We start from the raw sequence: 20,514 nt of genomic DNA on the forward strand, positions 1-20,514 counted from the left end.
TAATCTCTACAAACTCACAAATGTCACCCATAATAGACAAACTAACATAAGAGTTGTGAACAAAGCGTGATGATGTCCCCACTAATACTAATGATAGCAACCAATGTCCTTGTGACACACCTAATAGTTGTAAAATAAAAGAATCACAAAATTATGGTAGGATAAACATCTTTGAAACATCCCATGATTCTTACCATGAAAATATGTTAGGCAGCATAAAAACAGAAACCGAGCTACAATATGAATTATTTGTAGCAAAATCTGACTATAATTCCGTCAAAATCAACAAAATTATAACTCAATAATATACAACAGATTATAGACGGACTAAATAAGACAAACATAATAGGAGAAGACCCTACAAAATATTGGAAAAAGGATCTTGTTATATGCAAATTAGAAATTATAAACTCATATCTGATGATTAAAACTAAAGATATTCAATATGAAAATTTTGAACAAGAAGAATGCAAAAACCACATAAAATCCCTCTTGGATCTAAAAGATATAGCACCTAGCACTAGTCCTCATAGAAGCCCTGCTTTTATCGTTAATAAACATTCAGAACAAAAAATAGGAAAAATTAGAATGGTTTATAACTACAAAAGGCTTAATGATAACACCCTCATAGATGAATACACTATTCCTTCTAAAGATATGTTGATAAATAGGATACAAAAGGCCAAATGGTTTTCAAAATTTGATTTAAAATCAGGATTTCGCTAAGTTAAGATGCATCCTGACTCAATTAAATGGACTATCTTTTCCTATTTAGAAGGATTATTCGAATGGAAAGTAATGCCTTTTGGATTAAAAAATGCTCCACAAATTTTCCAAAGAAAAATGGATAGTATTTTTGAAAATTTTAAAAAATTTACTTGTACATATATAGATGATGTACTAGTATTTTCGAAAACTAAAGAAGAACACTATCTACATCTCAAACAAGTTCTTCATTTATTTGAGAAATTTGGTTTAATTATCTCAAAATCAAAAATGGAAATTTGTAAGACTCCTATTTCTTTCCTAGGAACATAGATAAGAAACGGGAAAATCAGGCTTCAGCCCTATATCTTCCAAAGGATTCTTGATTTCCAAGATAAAATGGAAGATATAAAAACCCTGAGAGCCTTTCTAGGCCTGCTTAACTATGCAAGAAATTTTATTAAAGACTTAGGGAAATACAAAACTCCTATTTACAATAGAACTTCTTTAACTGGACAAAGAAAACAATTTAATACAAAGGATATAAAATTAGTTCAGAAAATTAAGAAAATGGTTAACGATTTACCATTTCTATCTCTACCACTAGATTCTGACTATTTGGTCATAGAGTGTGACGGCTGTGAACAAGGATAGAGAGCCATCCTAAAGAAAAAGAAAAATAAATATGAAAAAATTCATGATGAAGAAATCTGTAGGTATGCTTCATGAAAATATCACACAAAACCACAGCTATACTCAACCTCTATAGATTACGAAGTAAATGCCGTAATAAATGCCTTAGAAGGATTTAAACTCTTCTCGATTAATAAGAGCGAAATTACTATAAGAACCGATTGTGAACCAATAGTGGCTTATGGTAGCCAACAAATAAATACTGATAAAAAGCCTCATAAAAGATGGCCTTTATTCCAAGAGTATGTTTATCATGATGAAATAAAAATAAATTTTAAACACATAAAAGGAATTAAGAATGTTGCTGCTGATATTCTTTCTCGTTTTGCAGGGATACACCTTGTAAGGTCTCTTACCAAAATATAAAACAAAAAATGAAATTTGACAATAAGGAATTGCCTGTACTTATAAACGAGTTTCACTACCTTGGTAGAGAAGCTATCAACGACAAATTCAATTGCCTTATTGGTAACATTTGAATTCCAAAACACATAAACATTAATGAGCAATTTGTCTATTCAGTAAAAAAAGGCATAATTTATGCCTTATACAATTTCTGCATAACAGATAACCAAGGAGTTCCTCTCCTTAGGGAAATGTTATACAACTTTTGTCTTGTTATCAAGGCCCCATAAAGGTGTTTATACCAATTTTAAAGACCTTTGCCTGGCAAAATAGGATATTCAAAGCCCAATTTACAAATGATTCTATTCAAGGGAAGAAGTAGAAAAAGCCCTCGAATTAAATACCACAGATATCAACAAAATCAAGAAGGCCCTTGAGTTAGAAACCATGACTATTGTCATAAATGTTGACCAAACAAAAACCTGTCATAAAACCTATAAGGACTCAGTCAGCCAAATGTCCTTGGACCAATAAATAACTTGAACCTAAACAACTTCAAGAAAATACAAAAATTATTGTTTAGGGTACACGGCAACCAAACCCAGATTATGGGTCTCTACATAGGTGTGGATGTTTATTTCAACCAAAAATTTGGATGCACCAACAAAACTCCTTTTGTGAAGACAAAACTAATTGTCCTTGCAAAATAAAGTTTTTTTTTTCAGAAAAGTCAAATTAGACCTGAACCAATTCAAGTCCTTTGGATATGAGGATTTGACAATTTTCACAAAAAGTCTTCTGAACTATGGATGTTTGGAATCAATCCTGATTCCTCCATCAGACAGATTTGAAGGGTTTAACCCTTCAACCAATGAAGCCATAAATCTAATACAAGCATAAATAATGGATTACATTTCCATCAAAATGATAACTTGTCCGAGCAATTTTTCGGCTCAAAATTATCACTACCATGTTATGAAATTCCTACTCCTACCAGAGAATCATAGAGATTTTCCTTGCTTATTCAACAATGAATATGAAACTTGGGATGTACAGGGCAATATACAATATCAATACAGCCTCATGAAGGCACAAATACAAGGATACCAATGATTCTTTCCAGATTCAGACAAACGAGAATTTGACCTGATAAGAAAAACCTACGATACAAAGCTCTTCTAGCCATCATACAACGAAAAGTTTTTTATTCTTTTCCCGATCGATCACAACAACAAATTAGTGCAAATTACCAAATTCGATGAAAATTTTCGAAAAATTACCTTAAACTCGGGAGAGGATCGCATCTGCAAGACTTTTATCTAATTCTAACTTAGGTGCTTATTGTAATGTCTAAATATTGGATTCATATTCTAAAAAAATTACATGTCTTAATGATATATTTAAAATTTAAAGTTATTTAAATGACACGTGTCAAGAATTTAAATGGTAAAAGCATAGTTTTGATTTCTAAATTTAATTTAAATTTCAGTTGTCTGTTATTTTTTAATCTGACCTCTAATTATTTATTCCTGTTACTGTTTTACTACTATTATCTTTATTCTAATTAATCTTTTAAAGTATATTTTTCGTGTGAATAGTTTCTTCGCTTTTTTGTTTATCTGCTTAATAGAAAATTTTCAAATAATATTATAGACTAAGGTTTCATCTGTCAAGTTTCCATTCATAATCTCCAAAAGATTTCAATCACTGTTTGTAAATTGCTTCTATCTAGTCATTTGTTCTAGACATCCAACAAGCTTAAGATACAACAAGCAAATTGAAGTGATCTTTTATAAATACTAAACAGACCTTGGGTGGCTTTGGTCTGGAATATTTGGAATCAAAGGAACAAATGTATGTTCGGGGGGCCAGCATTTGACTCAACTTCAATTATGGAAGGAACACTTTTTCACTTGTGGACATGGCTGAAGGCTTTTGACCGTGAATTCTGTGTCTCACTTGAGCAATATGGTCTTGTAATGTTGGAGCGTATATTGTTTCAAAGCCGAATAGGGTGATTTGAGAGATTGGGATTGGCTTATGTTTTTTGGTGAGATGGCTCTTCACTTTCGTGCGGTAGCTGTGGCTAATGGAACTTGCTCTATGCAGTTTAGCTGCTTGGGTATCTTGTCGTGTTCATGCGTTGGGAATTGTTTTAATTTGTTTAGAACTTTTGGTTTGTGTTGGTTCAGGATGGGTCTGGTTTGCCTGCACTGGTATCTCCTTGTATGCAATTGGAGGTTTGTATAAACCAAGATGCTGGTTTCGGTAGTAGACTAGTAGTTGCATGGGGTCCCATCCCGGCTTATATGTGTATCTGCAACTTTTGATAACGCTATATAGCTGAAGTTTAAAATATATATATATATATATATATATATATTTCATCCTCGTAATATTTAAAATTCTTTTTTCTTTTACATTTTTAGTACTTTTTTTGTACACCAAGAAAAACATATTTTTTTTAAAAAAAAACATAAAAACTTGCTAAGAGGCTCAGAGAAGACAAGTTTCAATAAGATTGAAACTTTTAAAATGAATTTATCTTGAAATTAAAATTTAAGAAAAAATTAAAAATAAATTCTAAAAAATGTTTTTGAAATTAAAGTTGTTTTTTAAAGTTTTTGAAACTTGCAACTAAAAAGCACCCCTAACGAGCCCCACTTATTTTTAGTTTGTTTTATTATTAACTCTTCTTGCTTTTCCTAGTGAGATGCTAATATCAGCAACAATTTATTATGCTAAATTGCTAATTAGATTTGAATTTATTTTCTTAAAAAGTGTTTATTTCCTGAATTTAATTTGTCCCAAGCAAGTTAATGTTCTTTATACTTTTTAGGAGAGGCTACTAAATAGATTTTGTAAACTTTAAATAATTGCAAATTAAAGAAAAATTAGAAAAAAATTAATTGAGCCTAGAATTTTTATAAATCTATAATAAGTTTTACGGTCTTACTAATGAGTGTGCTTATAATTAATAATACCAGTTAAAAAATGTTAAATACATTTTAATAAATGTTTTAAATATTGAAAAAATATTAAATACTTTTATATTTTCTAAGATAATAGATATTTTCAACATGGGATTCTCTCATTCTCAAATCTGGGGTATTCTTCTCTTCCAGGTGTGTCAACCCGAGATGTTGCATTTTGGAGTAATATCCATTTGGCTAGGGCAATATGCAGTTATGGCAAACAAAGGGGCTTTAACAGATTGTTCGGTTTTTGGATTTTCTTATTGTATATGAGTATCATGTACAGAACAGTTGTAATACTCCCTTTTCAGATTATACAAATATATTTGCCTATAAAAAAAAGACATTTCCAACAATTTATTATTTGTATAATAAATATTTCGTTAGCTTAAATTTTAATTTATTTTATTAATAAGTATCTTAAAAATACAACTATAACAGTTGAAGAATTTATCCGATACAGCCCGAACAGAAGAGTAAGTTGCATACGTGGAAGCACTACTGAGTTGTCGATTTTCCTGGCTGTATTGTAATCCAAAATGTGGTGAAAATTATTCCTTGTGGTTTACCGGTCTACGTGTCTGCTTCTTGACGTATGAAGCCGACGGAAGGGAGGGCCACTCACATTTTCTGGTTCATATGTATCTGGAAGCACATGCAAGTTTGTTTTATGAACAGTAATAGCTGCTCTGCTAAATGATGAACGCCGCAACAGCAGCTAACAGCAGTGTTTACTCACAGACACAGTGCATACTACTTTCCTCGGATGTTCGAGGTTCGATTCCTTACTTGAATGAACGGAAGTCTCGGTTGGTGGTGAGGGCTGGTGGCGGTGGTCGTCCTCCCAAGGAGGATGGTGAAAAGCAACAGCAACAACAACAACAACCTGTGTCTCTTAGGCTTGACGACGTGAACCCTGTGGGACTGGGTCGAAGGTCGCGGCAGTTATTTGATGAGGTTTGGAGAAAGTTCTCGGGATTGGGTCAGATTTCTGGCACTATCCGGTCGGATGATCAGGAGGCTTTGGATGCCCTTCTGGTCCGCGAAGGTCCGATGTGCGAGTTCGCAATCCCTGGCGCTCAGAACACTACTGTACTCGTTGTTGGTGCCACCAGCCGCATCGGTCGCATCGTCGTGAGAAAGCTCATGCTCAGGGGCTACGCTGTCAAGGCTTTGGTGAGGAGGGCAGATCAGGAGGTTGTAGAGCTCCTTCCAAGGTCAGTAGAGATAGTCATTGGGGATGTTGGTGATCCCGCCACTGTCAAGGCTGCTGTTGAAGGTTGCAACAAAATTATATACTGTGCCACTGCTCGCTCTGCTATTACTGGGGATCTCTTCAGGGTTGATCATCGAGGAGTTTCTAATCTAACTAAAGCTTTTCAGGATCACAATAATAAATTGGCCCAATCGCGTGCTGGGAAAAGCAGCAAAAGTAAGCTCTTGATTGCCAAATTCAAATCTGCTTCTTCACTCAATGGATGGCAAGTTCGTCAAGGAACTTACTTCCAAGATGTAGTTGCCACAAAATATGATGGAGGAATGGATGCTAAATTTGAGTTCAATGAGAATGGAGATGCTGTTTTCTCAGGTACTATATCTTATCTGCTACTGGACTGCATGATATTAATGAAAAATACCAACAAATTTCATAATATTTGTTGCTTATAATAATGGTCACCTCTGCACAAGGTTTTCAGTATCGGTTGCGGCCGCATTGCGGTTGTTGATATCGCGGATAAATGCAGTCGATGCAGTCCCAATTGTGGTCACAAACAGTTAAAAATACCTTGATGTTGCAGCCCAAATCACGGTCACGGACCCTTTTTTTTAAAAACCTTGCGGCTCTGCTTATTCACTTTTACCCCTATATTTCCATATTCATTTCAGGGTATGTCTTCAACAGAGGAGGCTATGTGGAACTATCAAAAAAGCTTTCTCTGCCACTAGGTTATACTCTTGATAGGTATGAAATAATAGATAGATGACTTTTGTACATAAGATAGCCATCCGGAATTGTTCTGTATAATTGTATTTTGCTGAAAATAGGAAATTCTATCATGCATTCAAGCATAATGAGTTCATCTGTAATGATAGGTATGAGGGTTTGGTTCTTTCTGTTGGTGGCAATGGAAGGTCTTATGTATTAATTCTAGAAGCTGGTCCTTCGGCAGATCCAAGTCAGAGTAGATTGTATTTTGCAAGAATTAGTACAAAAGTGGGATTTTGTAGGGTAAGAATCATTTTCCTTAAAACGAATTATGGTTTCTCCATTCTTACTATCCTACTTCGAAATTTCATCCTTCTTAGCACTGACGAGAAGCTTTCATATCTCCTGTCTGGATTACAATGACAGGTTAGAGTACCATTTTCATCATTCCGCCCAGTGAAACCAGATGATCCAGTGTTAGATCCTTTTCTTGTACATACTTTGAAAATACGCTTTGAGCCTAGAAGACAGGTTCACTTCCTTATTGCTTTGAATTCTCTTTGTTAAACTTAGCTTGTATTTTAGGACCTTGCATTTGTCTTAGTAATATAAATTCCATTTTTCAATATAATTCCCCAACAATTCACCCTCCTTTCCTTTCCAAATATCTGCAAAATAGGTCTGAAGAAGAAAAAAACTCACAAGATTGCAGAAATTCAATGCTCACGAGAGAAATCTAGAGAAATAACTGTAGCAACATTTCTATGCAATAAAAGGTCCTCGCAGTTTCCAAATTCGTATAACAGGAGTTTTATTGACTATTGGTGTCCAAAATGAAAGCCTAAACTGTATAAGGAATTATAACATTCCAAAGGATTTAGGGCTGAATTGTGAGTGGAGGGGCTCATTATTTAATAATGGAACACAAATTTTCATGATGTCAAAAATCTATTTTATGAAAGAATAAGAAACATCAATAACTATTTATTAAAAAACTATTGAAATTTCTCCCATTTGAACCTTTTTAAATCATCCAGGCTATATGAACCAAGACTTTTGGACTTAAATAACTATAGGACAGTAGTTAACAGACTAAAATGCAAAAAGTTGACTACATTGGGCAAACAAAAATGTAAATTAAAATTAATAATATTATTGGGGCTATTAATTTATAATATTATAAAGGGAAGTTATGGAAATTAGGGTGATTAGAGTTGTAAGGAGACAATCTCCTTGGACAGCCACACAATAATACTTATTATCTTGAGTTTTTCCCGCTAATTTCCCTTTCGTGCTACCATACAATTATTGTTCTCTCTTCTGTGTTCAACCAATTTGGTTTGGCCTGCCAAAGTGCCTACATCCTAAGCTGACTGCTAGGTATTACGGTCCCTACTTGGTGCTGATAAAGGTTGAGGTAGTGGCTTTCCAACTTCAATTGCCAAAACATGCTTGAATTCACCCTGTCTTCCTTGTGTTGCAATTGAAGCGAGCTGTGGGTCAACAACATCTAGTGGAGGCAGAACTACAGCAGGAGTTACAGCTAGATCCTATTATTTACTTGCCAGCTAAGGTTTTTGCTGAGAGTGTGGTCATGCAGAAGGATGAGCAGATACCTCAAGTCCTAATTAAATTAAATGGCAAGGAAAAACTGAGGAAGAGGCGGCATGGAAGATGTACAAGTCATTCAGGACTATTTCCCTGAGGACAAGGTTATAGTTGGGGAGGAGGCATTACTAGAGAAATTGGCCGAGATGAGAGAGACCCAACCTAGGAAAAGGAGTGGAAGGTGTATACTAGGAGAAAGAAATAATAGACAGGGTATCATTAGGGCTATTAATATAATAAAGGGCAGTTAGGGAAATTAGGGTGATTATATTTTATATTTAGGGTGATTATATATATTTAGGAATGCTGCACCTGTGGACAAGAATTATGCTTTGTTGTTATGGATTAACTGAGTCACTCAATTGTAAGGAGACAGTTTCCTTGGTCAAACGCCCAATAATACTAAAGGAGAAGACAAAATATGATGAATTATTTCTCATTGATTGTTATTCTCTGTCCATACAGATTTTGTAGCCAAGTCTAAGGTACAAAAGGGAAATAAATCTCCCCAATAAAGACAGAAATAAAGACCGATTCCTACCTAATCTGTGTGTTCCATAAACCACTCACTATCCTAAAATAGTACAGCATTAAATACATAATTTTACTGATATTTGCATACATGTGCAAAAGTTAGTTTTAATGCAATGATTATGTCTCGTTTTTTTTATCATTAAAACATAGAGTTGTTTAGTTTTATACTTAACACTTATTAATGCTTCCATATTGTCATTCGAGCAACCCAAAGTTAAGTAAGATTTAGTAAAGTGTGTCATGGGTAATCTAACCAAATTTCCATTAGTGAAGTGTCTCAATAAAGAAATGAGAGATGTCCTTTAGTAAACATAGGTTGTAATTGATTTCTCCCTTTCTACTGTCTCTTTATGAATTGGAATCTTCTTAAGCTCTTCTAACATTAAGTCAATACAATGAGCTGCACAAGGTGTCATATGCAATCTCTTCCTTTTCTCCATCATCATTTCTCTAGTAGCCTTATAATTTGTTGCATTGTCTGTGATAACTTGGACAATATTTTTTTCACTAACTTAGTCAACAACTTCATTCAACATTTTAAATATCTTAGATATGTGTGATGCGTCGACAAATTTTTCAAAAAAAACCCTTAGGGCTATTTACCAGGAAGTATGGTCCGGCTCCTCTTGTTTGTCTATCCATTTGTAATATGGAGCATTTGGTTTTCTTTCAACAAGCTTTATGCTCCTCCAATGCCTCCTTGGTTAAATCTATTTTTTGTTTAAACTATTTTACTCTAATCCATGTAGGATGATGGCTTAAATCCTAATCCATGTTGAGCAACCAATTCAAACTTCTTGTCAAATTCTTCACTCTTTGTCACATTGAAGGGAATAACACTGCTTTAAAGTAATGAAGAAATTTCTTGACTAGCTTCCTCCCTCAAATTATTGAAAATGTTGTTGATGGTGTATTGAGTGCTCACTCCTCTTCCCTTAAAAATATTTTCATGACTCCCACCCACTTATTGCTTTGTATCCTTTCTCACCATCTTCCTCATTTTCTTTGGGCCTTGGTCCTCCCTCATCTCCCTTAATTTTTTCATTAATCTTTCTTGCAGGGTCAAGTTTACCACATTCGCTTCCTCACCTCATCACTGACAGCTTTGCAAGCTAAAACATCCTTCTGTATTCATGCCAAATGATGTTTCAATGTGCAACCCCTCGGATAATGACTCTTTCATAGTACTTCTTCTACTTGATTTTTCTAGGATTACCATCATTTGAAACACCATGGTTCCTCCCTGCCACGTCAATTCTACTTCCCAGAGCATTCTTGATCACTTTGGAACTGCACTACCTAGATATAGAACCAGCTACGCTATAACTACCAGTGGTTCCGCCAGCGCTAGACATTTTCTCTGCATATCAAACAGCAACATAAACCAGAAAACAAATGTTAGAAGAAAAAAAACCTCCATCCATGGATCGTGATTACAGAACTGCAACCAATAACCAACAAGCCTTTACGTACAAGTCCACAACACATGTTTCAGAAATGTAGCAAGACCAACACTCAAACGCGAGTTCAGAATAGGGAAGAGAACAAATATCAGCTCACCAGCTCATTGAAGGGAAGAGAAGTGGATAACAGTGATCAAAGTTTGAAATGGAAGAGATGAGGTCAAGAAAGGGAATAGCTACCTTTGGAGTGTTTCGAGTTTAAAGGAGAGGGAATAGAGCACATAATGCATTTTCTTACATGAACTTGAGCACAGAGATGCAGAAAAAATACGACTTGTAAGGTTCTCCGTGCAATAGATAATTAAGCTAATTCCTGTGCAGTATTAATTCTAGCTATTTCCTGAGGGAGAAGTGTTGGTAAATATTTGTGTTTTAATTTAAAATTTATAAATATATATTAATTCTATCTTATAAAATAAAATATTTATTTTAGATTTTCTTAAGATTTTGTTTTAATGAGTCAAACTAGTTTGTTATATTTGTTTTGACAACTATAGGTTAGTTTCCAACGGTCATATTTTGTTTGTTGCTTAAGGTGATTTGTGACTATATATTATCTTTCCTTATTTCTAAAAAGATGACAGAACAACAGTCTCATCTTTTTCTCCCAAAATTTTTTATTTCTTCTCTTATAAAATAATTTATTTCTTGAGAGTAAGAGCATTGGTGTTCATAAGGTTCGGGGATCCTTTCGCTGCACACGATCGGAACCAACGGGTTGTCGTATCTTGGGAGAGGAGCGCAATCAAATTTTCCTACCAGTGCAGTGGGGCGTTTTCTCTCTAAGGATAGCGTTTACGCGCTTCAACCCAGGCTATATCTTTCTTTCTCTAATTTATTTTTTCCTTGTGCTTATTGTATGTTATAATCCATTATTCATGTGTTGTCAATTAAATTTATTTTGCTTCTGTTATTTTGTTATTTAATTCAAGACTGTGCATCTTCTTCGTATTTATTTTCCTTCATTTTTTGTTTTATTTTCCAACAGTCTTAGAGAGAAAAATGTTTTAGAGAGAAAATGTTTTAGACTTTCTTCTTGCATAGTCTTTTCTACAGTAACATGATGTTGTATCAAAATATCTATAATGGATATGATTGAGTTCCTTTTAAGTAAGTCTGAAAAATTAATGGATGAAGACACAATGTATTATGCTTTATTAAAAATGTTTTACTATAGTATTTCATTTCCTTAAATTTTACATAAGTGAGAGATTGTTGAAAAATATTTTCTTATAATTTAAAATTTAAAATATATTTTCTTCATTAATGATGGTTTTGAAGAGAAAATGCTTTTAGAATTAGTTTATGTGAAAAACTAAAAGCATACTTCTAATTTCATTCATATATGATTAGAAAACTATCCTTTACTTGGTCAAATGATCCTGTGAACACAAGTCTTTAAAATCAGGACATTTGTTGTTTGGTTTTTAATTTTTATTGTTTAACGTTATTATTACTGCTGCAAGTATTTTGTTGTTACATATTGACTGATTGTCTCTTTATTTATAACTCATTGATAAAACATAAAAACAATAAAATAAACACTTTGGTGAAGCTTTATATTTTGTTTGTTCTATTCCTAATAGAGTACCTTATAAAAAAAATTAAAAAAAAAATCTTTATGAGCTATGGAGAAAAAGAGAATCAAATCTGAAATATCTTAAAGTGTGGGGGTGTTTAGTAAAGGTTAATATCCCTATTAATAAGAAAAGGAAAATTGAAAAAAAAAATATTAATTATATTTTGTTGGATATTTTTTACATAATACTACTTATAGATTCTTAGTTATTAATTCAGAAGTATCTGAAATTTCTAATGGTACTATTGTGGAGTCTACAGATGTGACTTTCTTTGAAAATATTTTTTCTTGAAAAATAAATTGTTAAATCTTTGTATGGTTTGAAACAAGCTCCAAAGCATTGACACAAAAGTTTGATTAAGTTATTCTTTTGTATGATTTTCAAATTAATGATAGTGATAATTATGTGTATGTGAAACAATTTGATGATAATAGATGTGTCATTTTATGTTTGTATCTTGATGACATATTGATATTTGGTGGTAATATGCATTTCATAAATTATGTGAAGTCCTTGTTTAGAAACTTTGACATAAAAGACCTTGGTCAAGTAGATGTGATTTTGGGAATTAAGCTTATAAAGAAAAATGATGGCATGACTTTTACCCAATCTTATTATGTTGAAAAACTATTGAAGAAGTTTAATTATTTTGATGCGAAACATGCTTTTACTCCTTATGACTCATCCATGAAGTTAAAGAAAAATTTGAATAAAGGAATTTCTTCACATAAATATTCTCAAAGTATCGGTTCTTTGTTGCATTTGACAAATTTCTCTAGGTCTGTCTAATATTGCACATGCAGTTGGTAGATTGGAAAGTAATTGAGGAATTTAGTGATACAAGATTGAAGTTCTGATTTTGATGAAATAAAATTGACGAGTGATTATGTCTTTGCTTTAGCTGGATGTGCAGTATCATGAAAATCTACTAGACAAATTATTATTTCACATGAAAGCAAAAATTATTGCTTTAAATACTGCTACTAGTGAGGCTGAATTTCTTAAAAATGTATTATGTGATTTGTCATTGTTAAATAAGCGTATACCTCCAATTCCAATGCATTGTTATAGTCAAATTGCTATATCTAAAGTGACAAGCAAAATTTTAATGAAAAAAGAAGACACTTAAGAGTGAGACATAAGTCTATTAGAAATTTGATTTCTCATGGTGTCATTTCTCTTGACTTTGTCAGGTCAGAAAATAATATTGCGGATCCGCTTACAAAAAGGTTGACATGTCAACAAGTATTTGAGTCGTCGAGGGGAATGAGATTAAAACCCATTATTTAGTTACAACAATGGACACCCGTCTCCGTGTGATTGGTGATCCCATGAATAGAGTTCAACGGGTAACAACGAAATTGTTTGTTGACTAAAGTACACCAAAATGAAATTGGACGGAGCTGTTCCGTTTCTCATTCCTATGACGAGGTGTATTATAAATTGTGGCAATATTAAGGTTGAGGTATTTATATATGTGTATTTTTGGTAAAAAAACAAAATACCTCTTAATGAATCCGATGACAATTATTGTAGGGGTGGGGGTCACAACCCACTCTTTGAGGATTCACCTAGTGAGTGTGGTGGTGGGGCCGCCACTGTGAGATATGGGCTAATCTCTAAGGGACACTCACGAAACAAGATATAAGCTCAAGGCCGTGTAACGCGCTATCACTGATTAGAACCTAATTGAACACCAATATTGTAGGAGTTGTGTACTAAAGTCCGGTTAAAGAATATGTAGTTCAAGACAATCAAGTCACTACATTTTTCTCGGATGGAAGTTCATAAACACTAGGTATAAGGTTCAAACCCGGAAGGTTCCTTATACCGAAATACAATATCACATGTTCTTTCTCTTATGTTTTTATACAAATTATCTTTCGGAAAATATATTTTAAAATTTTAAATTATGTGGGGGAATGTTGGTAAATATTTGTGTTTTAATTTAAAATTTATAAATATATATTAATTCCATCTTATAAAATAAAATATTTATTTTAGATTTTCTTAAGATTTTGTTTTAATGAGTCAAACTAGTTTGTTAGATTTGTTTTGACAACTATAGGTTAGTTTCCAACGGTCATATTTTGTTTGTTGCTTAAGGTGATCTGTGCCTATATATTATCTTTCATTATTTCTAAAAAGATGACAGAACAACAGTCTCATCTTTTTCTCCCAAAATTTTCTATTTCTTCTCTTATAAAATAATTTATTTCTTGAGAGTAAGAGCATTGGTGTTCATAAGGTTCGGAGATCCTTTCGCTGCACACGATCGGAACCAATGGGTTGTCGTATCTTGGGAGAGGAGCGCAATCAAATTTTCCTACCAGTGCAGTGGGGCGTTTTCTCTCTAAGGATAGCGTTTACGCGCTTCAACCCAGGCTATATCTTTCTTTCTCTAATTTATTTTTTCCTTGTGCTTATTGTATGTTATAATCCATTATTCATGTGTTGTCAATTAAATTTATTTTGCTACTGTTATTTTGTTATTTAATTCAAGACTGTGCATCTTCTTCGTATTTATTTTCCTTCATTTTTTGTTTTATTTTCCAACAAGAAGTTCCAAGACAATTTAATTCAATTTTTTGTTTCCAACACTACTATTTCCTAAGACATTTAACTGAACACAAATTTCCACACTTCCTAAGGTAGACCCATTTTACTGGAAGCTCGGTAACAGCTTCCTGCTTACCAACCTTCCAAAATTGAGGTCATTATCCTATTATCTTGTACATATTTTTAATTACTATTGTCTCCCTTTCCTGTTAAATACCATATGAACTTCTAAACACGTGCAAGAATTTACAAAGGTCCCCGATTTCCTTACTTTTTAAAAATATTTTTCTCCACTATTTTCCCCTATACGAACTCGTGTTTTATTTTTAAACAGTGTATAATTGCGGTGTGCTGATCCTCTATTCATTCTTGTTTCAGAGGCCTGTTGAAGGAAATGCAACAATGAAACAGGATTTAAGAAGCTTTAAGCTTATATTGGAATATATTAAAGTCTTGCCTGTAAGTGCTTCAATGTATTTTCTTTTAATTGTGGCATAAGCTACAATGTTTTTATACGCTTGTCTAATGTTCACTGTTTATGTATTGTAAATCAATAGTTCAATTGATAATGACAATGTAAGTTGTGAGATGAACGAGGATAAAATAGTTTTTCCCTTTTTTCTTCTACTGGAGATAATAAAGTTCTAGGATTCCATCAATAGTATGGAGTATGGAGTATGGACTATAAAGGATGACATTTGTTTATTTTATTAGAATCTTTATTTTTCTATTTTTTTCAAGATGTGGTTATTCTTGTAAATGTGGATATCTTTTACAAACTATGACTATTTTATTAGAGTTCTTTGAAGTATTTTTGTTGAGATACCCACAAATGTCCATTCATGGAAACTTTACATTCCAAAAGTCCAATTTTGGGCATAATGGGGTGTGTCAAGATCCCACCTTTGCTAGGTATAAGCGGTGCTATGCATTATCTGCCCTTCAAGTCCAAAGGGTTCGTACACAAGCAAATATGTTGGAATATAATATACAAGCCATTTATATGTCTTAGGCTCTTAGCCTAATAGCTTAAGCTTTTGGATGAAGACTCATCAATTGTTCTTGCACCCTACTTCTAACATTAAATTGCATAATGTTCTTTGGAATTTACTCTTTTCCCCTTTATTAATATTTCTCTCCACCTCTCTCTCTTTCTCTCACATAGGGTGAAAATAGGTCAGGCCGCCCATTAAAGGCCTATAACTCAACCCATTTAAAAGCCTTTTTAGTTAAATATACCAGCCATATATTATCATCTATGTTATTCGAACTACTTATTCCAAAAATGCTATTGTCTCGTGTATTGTCACTGGACTGTGTGAATAATACTTGTACGGCATACATTCTTTCATTGCTTTTTTGCATATCTTATTCTGCTTGGTGCCAACAATGTGAAAAAAGAAACATAAAAGACTGCTTAACAAGGCATCTAGATGATTTATGTTCTTCAGTAATGTTATTGATACTTTGTCCCCTAACGTAAATTCTGCATGTGAATATACTGCAGACTGGGCAAGAAACCGATTTTGTATTAGTTTCATGTTCTGGACTAGGAATTGAGCCTTCCAGGCGGGAGCAGGTTCTTAAAGCCAAGAGGGTTAGTTTCATTTATTTGTTTTGTCTTTTACTTAGTTGAAAGTTACGACTTTTGTTCCCTTTTATTTTCGGGGTCATGTCTGATCATGTCAATGTTGAATTCTCCAGGCTGGTGAAGATTCTCTAAGAAGATCTGGCCTTGGATACACAATAGTTCGTCCTGGTCCATTGCAGGTAAAGTTTCTATTGCTGCTCGTAGGTAGAACATGTGGTTGATTTAGTTGCAGAAATAAGCATTTCTGTGACATCTGGATACTAGGGAGCCTAAAAAAAAAGTGAAATGAGAATGCGTGATTGCTTGAAACTTGCAGTGGACCAAAAAATGTCTTAGGGAGGCAAATTGGCGTGTCAACATCATTGATGACAGAAGCCTCTATGGCTTACATTGTATCCATAACTGCTATAATATTCACATTCTCATGCTATTATCAACATAATTATCATGATATGAATCCTTTTCAGATATTATTGGGTCAACAACATATATGCATGTACACATGTCTATTCATCATTGGATTTCACAAGTACATCAACAATTCCATCTTATTTATATATATCCCATCAATGGGTGCTTTAACAAGCATCCTACATATTTAATGCAGACCCTGAAACATATTCTCTGGCTTGACAAATGTTCATGACCAAAGGCTTCCCATGCTGTCCTGCACAGAGGCCAGTTTCTCAATTGTCACTATATCTATGTAACAGATTGTGATCAATAATTGACAATTTTTTTCCCATCATAACAGCTTTATCCACTCTAATTTGTTCTAAAACACTGAAATTAACATCATTGCGGTCCCCTGGCTTTAAATGGTTACTAAATTCACAGTGGTTGGGTCATTTTCAAGAGCCGCATTGCAGCATGCTAGTGTATGTTGTTATTCATTTCTACTATATCTAATCAATGTCAGGGTCATTTTTAGGCTTTATATATATAATATATATAAAATTGAAGCTTGCGTTGAAGTTCAGAAACGGAAGGTTCATTACAGAAATATTTAGACTGCTACATTCCAGTATAACTTTCTATTAGAGTAAATTATTAGAGCCTCCAATTAGCTGAATGTAATATAGTAGCTTTTTGTCCTTTTCATTCTGTCTGTAGAAATATAATTTGGTGTTCTTTTCTTGTCAACTAACTTGCAGTTTTTCTGACAGGAAGAACCTGGAGGGCAGCGTGCTCTAATATTTGATCAAGGAAACAGAATATCTCAGGTTAGTCTCTATTTATGTACCAAAGGAGGGTTAACAACACACTTTCTAATACTCTCTTTCCAACATACTCTCTTTCTTATTAGTTGAAATTCATGTGGATCTCGTCAGTTTGAAAATAGGATCCACCAAATAATAGGAAATGAGACATTTAGTGAGACCCATGTGAATTTCACCCAATAAGAAGAGAGCTCATGAGGGGAGTGTTAGAGAGGGTAACAAGAAATTCTCTTTTGTATTATCATTATGGAAGCCTTCCCATTTTTTATTTTTTGTTTTTTTTCTTCCATTTTTTATTTGTTTTACTTAAGTATTTCAAATACCCGGAAAGACGTGAACCTTTATAGAAATAACGATCTTAATAATGCTAGTTGTTATACTTGTGTTTTAGGGCATCAGCTGTGCTGATGTAGCTGATATATGTGTGAAGGCACTACATGATACAACTGCAAGGAACAAAAGCTTTGATGTGAGTAAACCCTGTTTGGTTATAAGATTGAACCTTGATTCAAACAAAACTAAACCTCTTCACCCTTGTCTGTAGGTATGTTACGAGTATATTGCTGAGGATGGAAGGGAGCTTTATGAGCTGGTATGTGAACAATGATTGATCCTAGTTTTTTAAAGTAAAAAAATAGGATGAAAATCTTATGATCTAGTCTGCATTTATGGAAACTGGTTATTTTTGTGTCTGCTTAGGTTGCACACTTGCCCGACAAAGCAAATAACTACTTGACACCAGCACTCTCTGTCTTAGAGAAGAATACCTGATCATCCCTTGTTGAGACAAAATACTTCCCAGAAGTAAGATTTCATAAATTTGCTTCCTACGGCCTTCTACTTCTACACGACTGCCAAAGTGATTCATGTAACTATTTTTCCTGTATATATATTCTTGTGTAGAACAATTTACTACTTGAGAAATTAATATATTTATAAATTCTTCCTTTGAAAATTCAAATTATACAAAAATATAGATTTCAATAGTTTAAATGCATTATGCAATAAATGATATGGATATATACATCTCACCTTGTATAATGAAACAATAGCGTACATTCGATTTTGGTTGCTATAAATATACTGATGTCATTTTAGGAGTCCGGATCCTCTGCAGCCAAGGGCCTCTGCAGCACTATTTGGAGTTTTTGGACCATTGGATGTGTCTCACTGTCTCGTGTGTGAATGTTTGAGATTAACACATGGATGTTTTCTTTTAAAAACATATATGAAACGTGTTAAAAACTTTCAAATGGATAAAATGATTAAAAATTAATTTAATCTATTCTATTGAAATAAGTTTTTAAAGAAAATAATAAGTATCTTGTAATTGCACTGACATTTTTACAAAATTATAAAAAATAAATGTAAATAATATTTAAAATATTCAATTTAATTAATGAAAAAATAGTATAGTAACGATAAAAATATATTAAAAATATAAATATTTTTTCTTTTTGTTTTTTTCTAAATAAACTGTAGACCTAAGATTCATTTGAGATATCATTGATAAATAATTTAATTAATAAAAATATCAAAAATTAAAGAAATAAATGTATACAAAATTGAAGAATGGACTAAAATCATGAATTTTTAACATGTAGAAACTAAAATCGTAAAAAAAATGAATCAAAATTGCGGATCATATATTTAAGGAGGATTAATATTGTAATTTAATCAAGGAAAATGTTGTTAGTACAAACAACTTTTGGTGAAAATTTGACGAATAAATATTACTGGTTGAAATTTTACTGGTCGAAATTGTAGAAGCAGGATATTTTATATTTTTGCGTGAAAATATAATTTTATAAGGATCTCACCGCGTATTGTCAGTTATTCCCACCATTCGTACTTTTGTGCGTAACAATTATCCCGTACCAAATAGCATTGTTCTTTAGCCATATTAAACATACATATATACATAATTTTTATTGCAAACTTTTTAATGAAAATTTATAAATATTTTTAATAATATAATTATATTTTGTTTTATAAAATTGAAAAAAAAAAAATAAGAAGACCGAAATGGCACATAAGGAATCAAAGAAAGACTAAAATTGTGATCTAATCTTTATGTTTTTAATATATTTTTATTGCTACTAAAATAATTTTTTATTAGCTAACTTGAAAATATTAAATATTATTTAAATTTGCTTTTAAAATTTTGTATAAATATCAGTGCAATTTATATGATACTTATAAGTTATTTCATAAAACATTTAATTAATTTTTTAATCATTTCTTCCATTTGAATGTTTTTAACACGTATCTCATTTTTTTTCATAAGCAAGTGGGTTTCATGTGTTAATCTCAACCATTCTCATACATCCACCAATGGTGCAAATAGTGCTGTAGAGAGCTACAAAGGCACTTGGCTGTAGAGAATACGGACGCCATTTTTAGACTCTTTAAATTTTGAGTTTTGATTTGTGTTTTTGTTTTAAAAGTGAGCATTTAAGGCTTTTGATATTGTTTGGATACAATACATTAGGGATGGTCGGTGGATACTCCGATCAAATTATACATTAGAATTAGAATAAGAGGGATTAAAGGTTTTATAAGCTAGTATGAAAATATATAATTGGATGAATTAAAAGAATTCATTGATATTATTTATACTAATAAGATATATTTACTTTTTGGATATTTATCACTTAAAAACTTGATTTTGAGTAATTATGAAATGAACGACCTTTTGAAAAGTAGATAAATTAGGCTAAAAAATCTCGTATTTGTTTATAAGGACAACCAATAATATTAAAAGTCAAAACTAGTGATTGAGATCTTAAAAATAACTACCTACAAAGGGTTTGACCAACAAGAAAGTTAGTAAAGTCTCATAATTAATTGTCAAGGTCTTGAAAATAATTACATATGGAGGATTCTGACAAAAGTTGAGAAAAAGGTTTTCGTGTGAAATATTCTAGTATGTGAGACATTGATAAGTGAACAATTTAGAATATTACAATTAGCTTTTTTTTATGTGAATTATTTTAATCTTATTATTAGTATGTTTGTCTAAATAATTTATATAGACAATTTTTTAAAAAAATGTATAGATAATAACATTTTAAAATAATCAACTATAATATTTTCTTTTACAGAAAATAAGATAAATTTTATAATTAATTAAATTATAAGTTTGCATCAGTTATTTTTTGCACAATTGTTTGACAAGTTTTAAAACTATAAAATAAGTTTTTGTGATTATTAATATTTTTTAACATCATAGAATTTTTTTTATTATCTTTGCTTTTGATTTTTTACAGTTTCTACTAAAATATTTCTTCAATGTTGTGACAATGATATTCTTA

The 20,514-nt window shown here is 32.3% G+C and overlaps 1 protein-coding gene across 4 annotated transcripts; it reads left to right on the forward strand.

Annotated features, from left to right (window-relative positions):
* Positions 1-5,337: 5,337 nt before the first annotated feature.
* Positions 5,338-18,161, forward strand: LOC114417861. Of its 4 annotated transcripts, XM_028382883.1 has the most exons (11): positions 5,346-6,306; positions 6,606-6,681; positions 6,813-6,948; positions 7,072-7,176; positions 14,768-14,848; positions 15,897-15,986; positions 16,094-16,159; positions 17,147-17,203; positions 17,592-17,669; positions 17,745-17,792; positions 17,900-18,161. In XM_028382883.1, the coding sequence occupies exons 1-11, from the start codon at positions 5,415-5,417 to the stop codon at positions 17,969-17,971; spliced, it is 1,701 nt and encodes a 566-aa protein (XP_028238684.1). In that variant the 5' UTR covers positions 5,346-5,414; the 3' UTR covers positions 17,972-18,161. The 4 variants fall into 4 exon arrangements, with proteins under 4 accessions (XP_028238687.1, XP_028238688.1, XP_028238684.1 ...); XM_028382884.1 differs by lacking the exon at positions 14,768-14,848; XM_028382887.1 differs by lacking the exons at positions 17,745-17,792; positions 17,900-18,161 and having other exon boundaries at positions 5,339-6,306; positions 17,151-17,203; positions 17,592-17,653.
* The last annotated feature ends 2,353 nt before the right edge of the window (positions 18,162-20,514 follow it).

The sequence above is a fragment of the Glycine soja genome, chromosome 7, assembly GCF_004193775.1.
Source record: "Glycine soja cultivar W05 chromosome 7, ASM419377v2, whole genome shotgun sequence".
Taxonomy (NCBI): Eukaryota; Viridiplantae; Streptophyta; class Magnoliopsida; order Fabales; family Fabaceae; genus Glycine; species Glycine soja.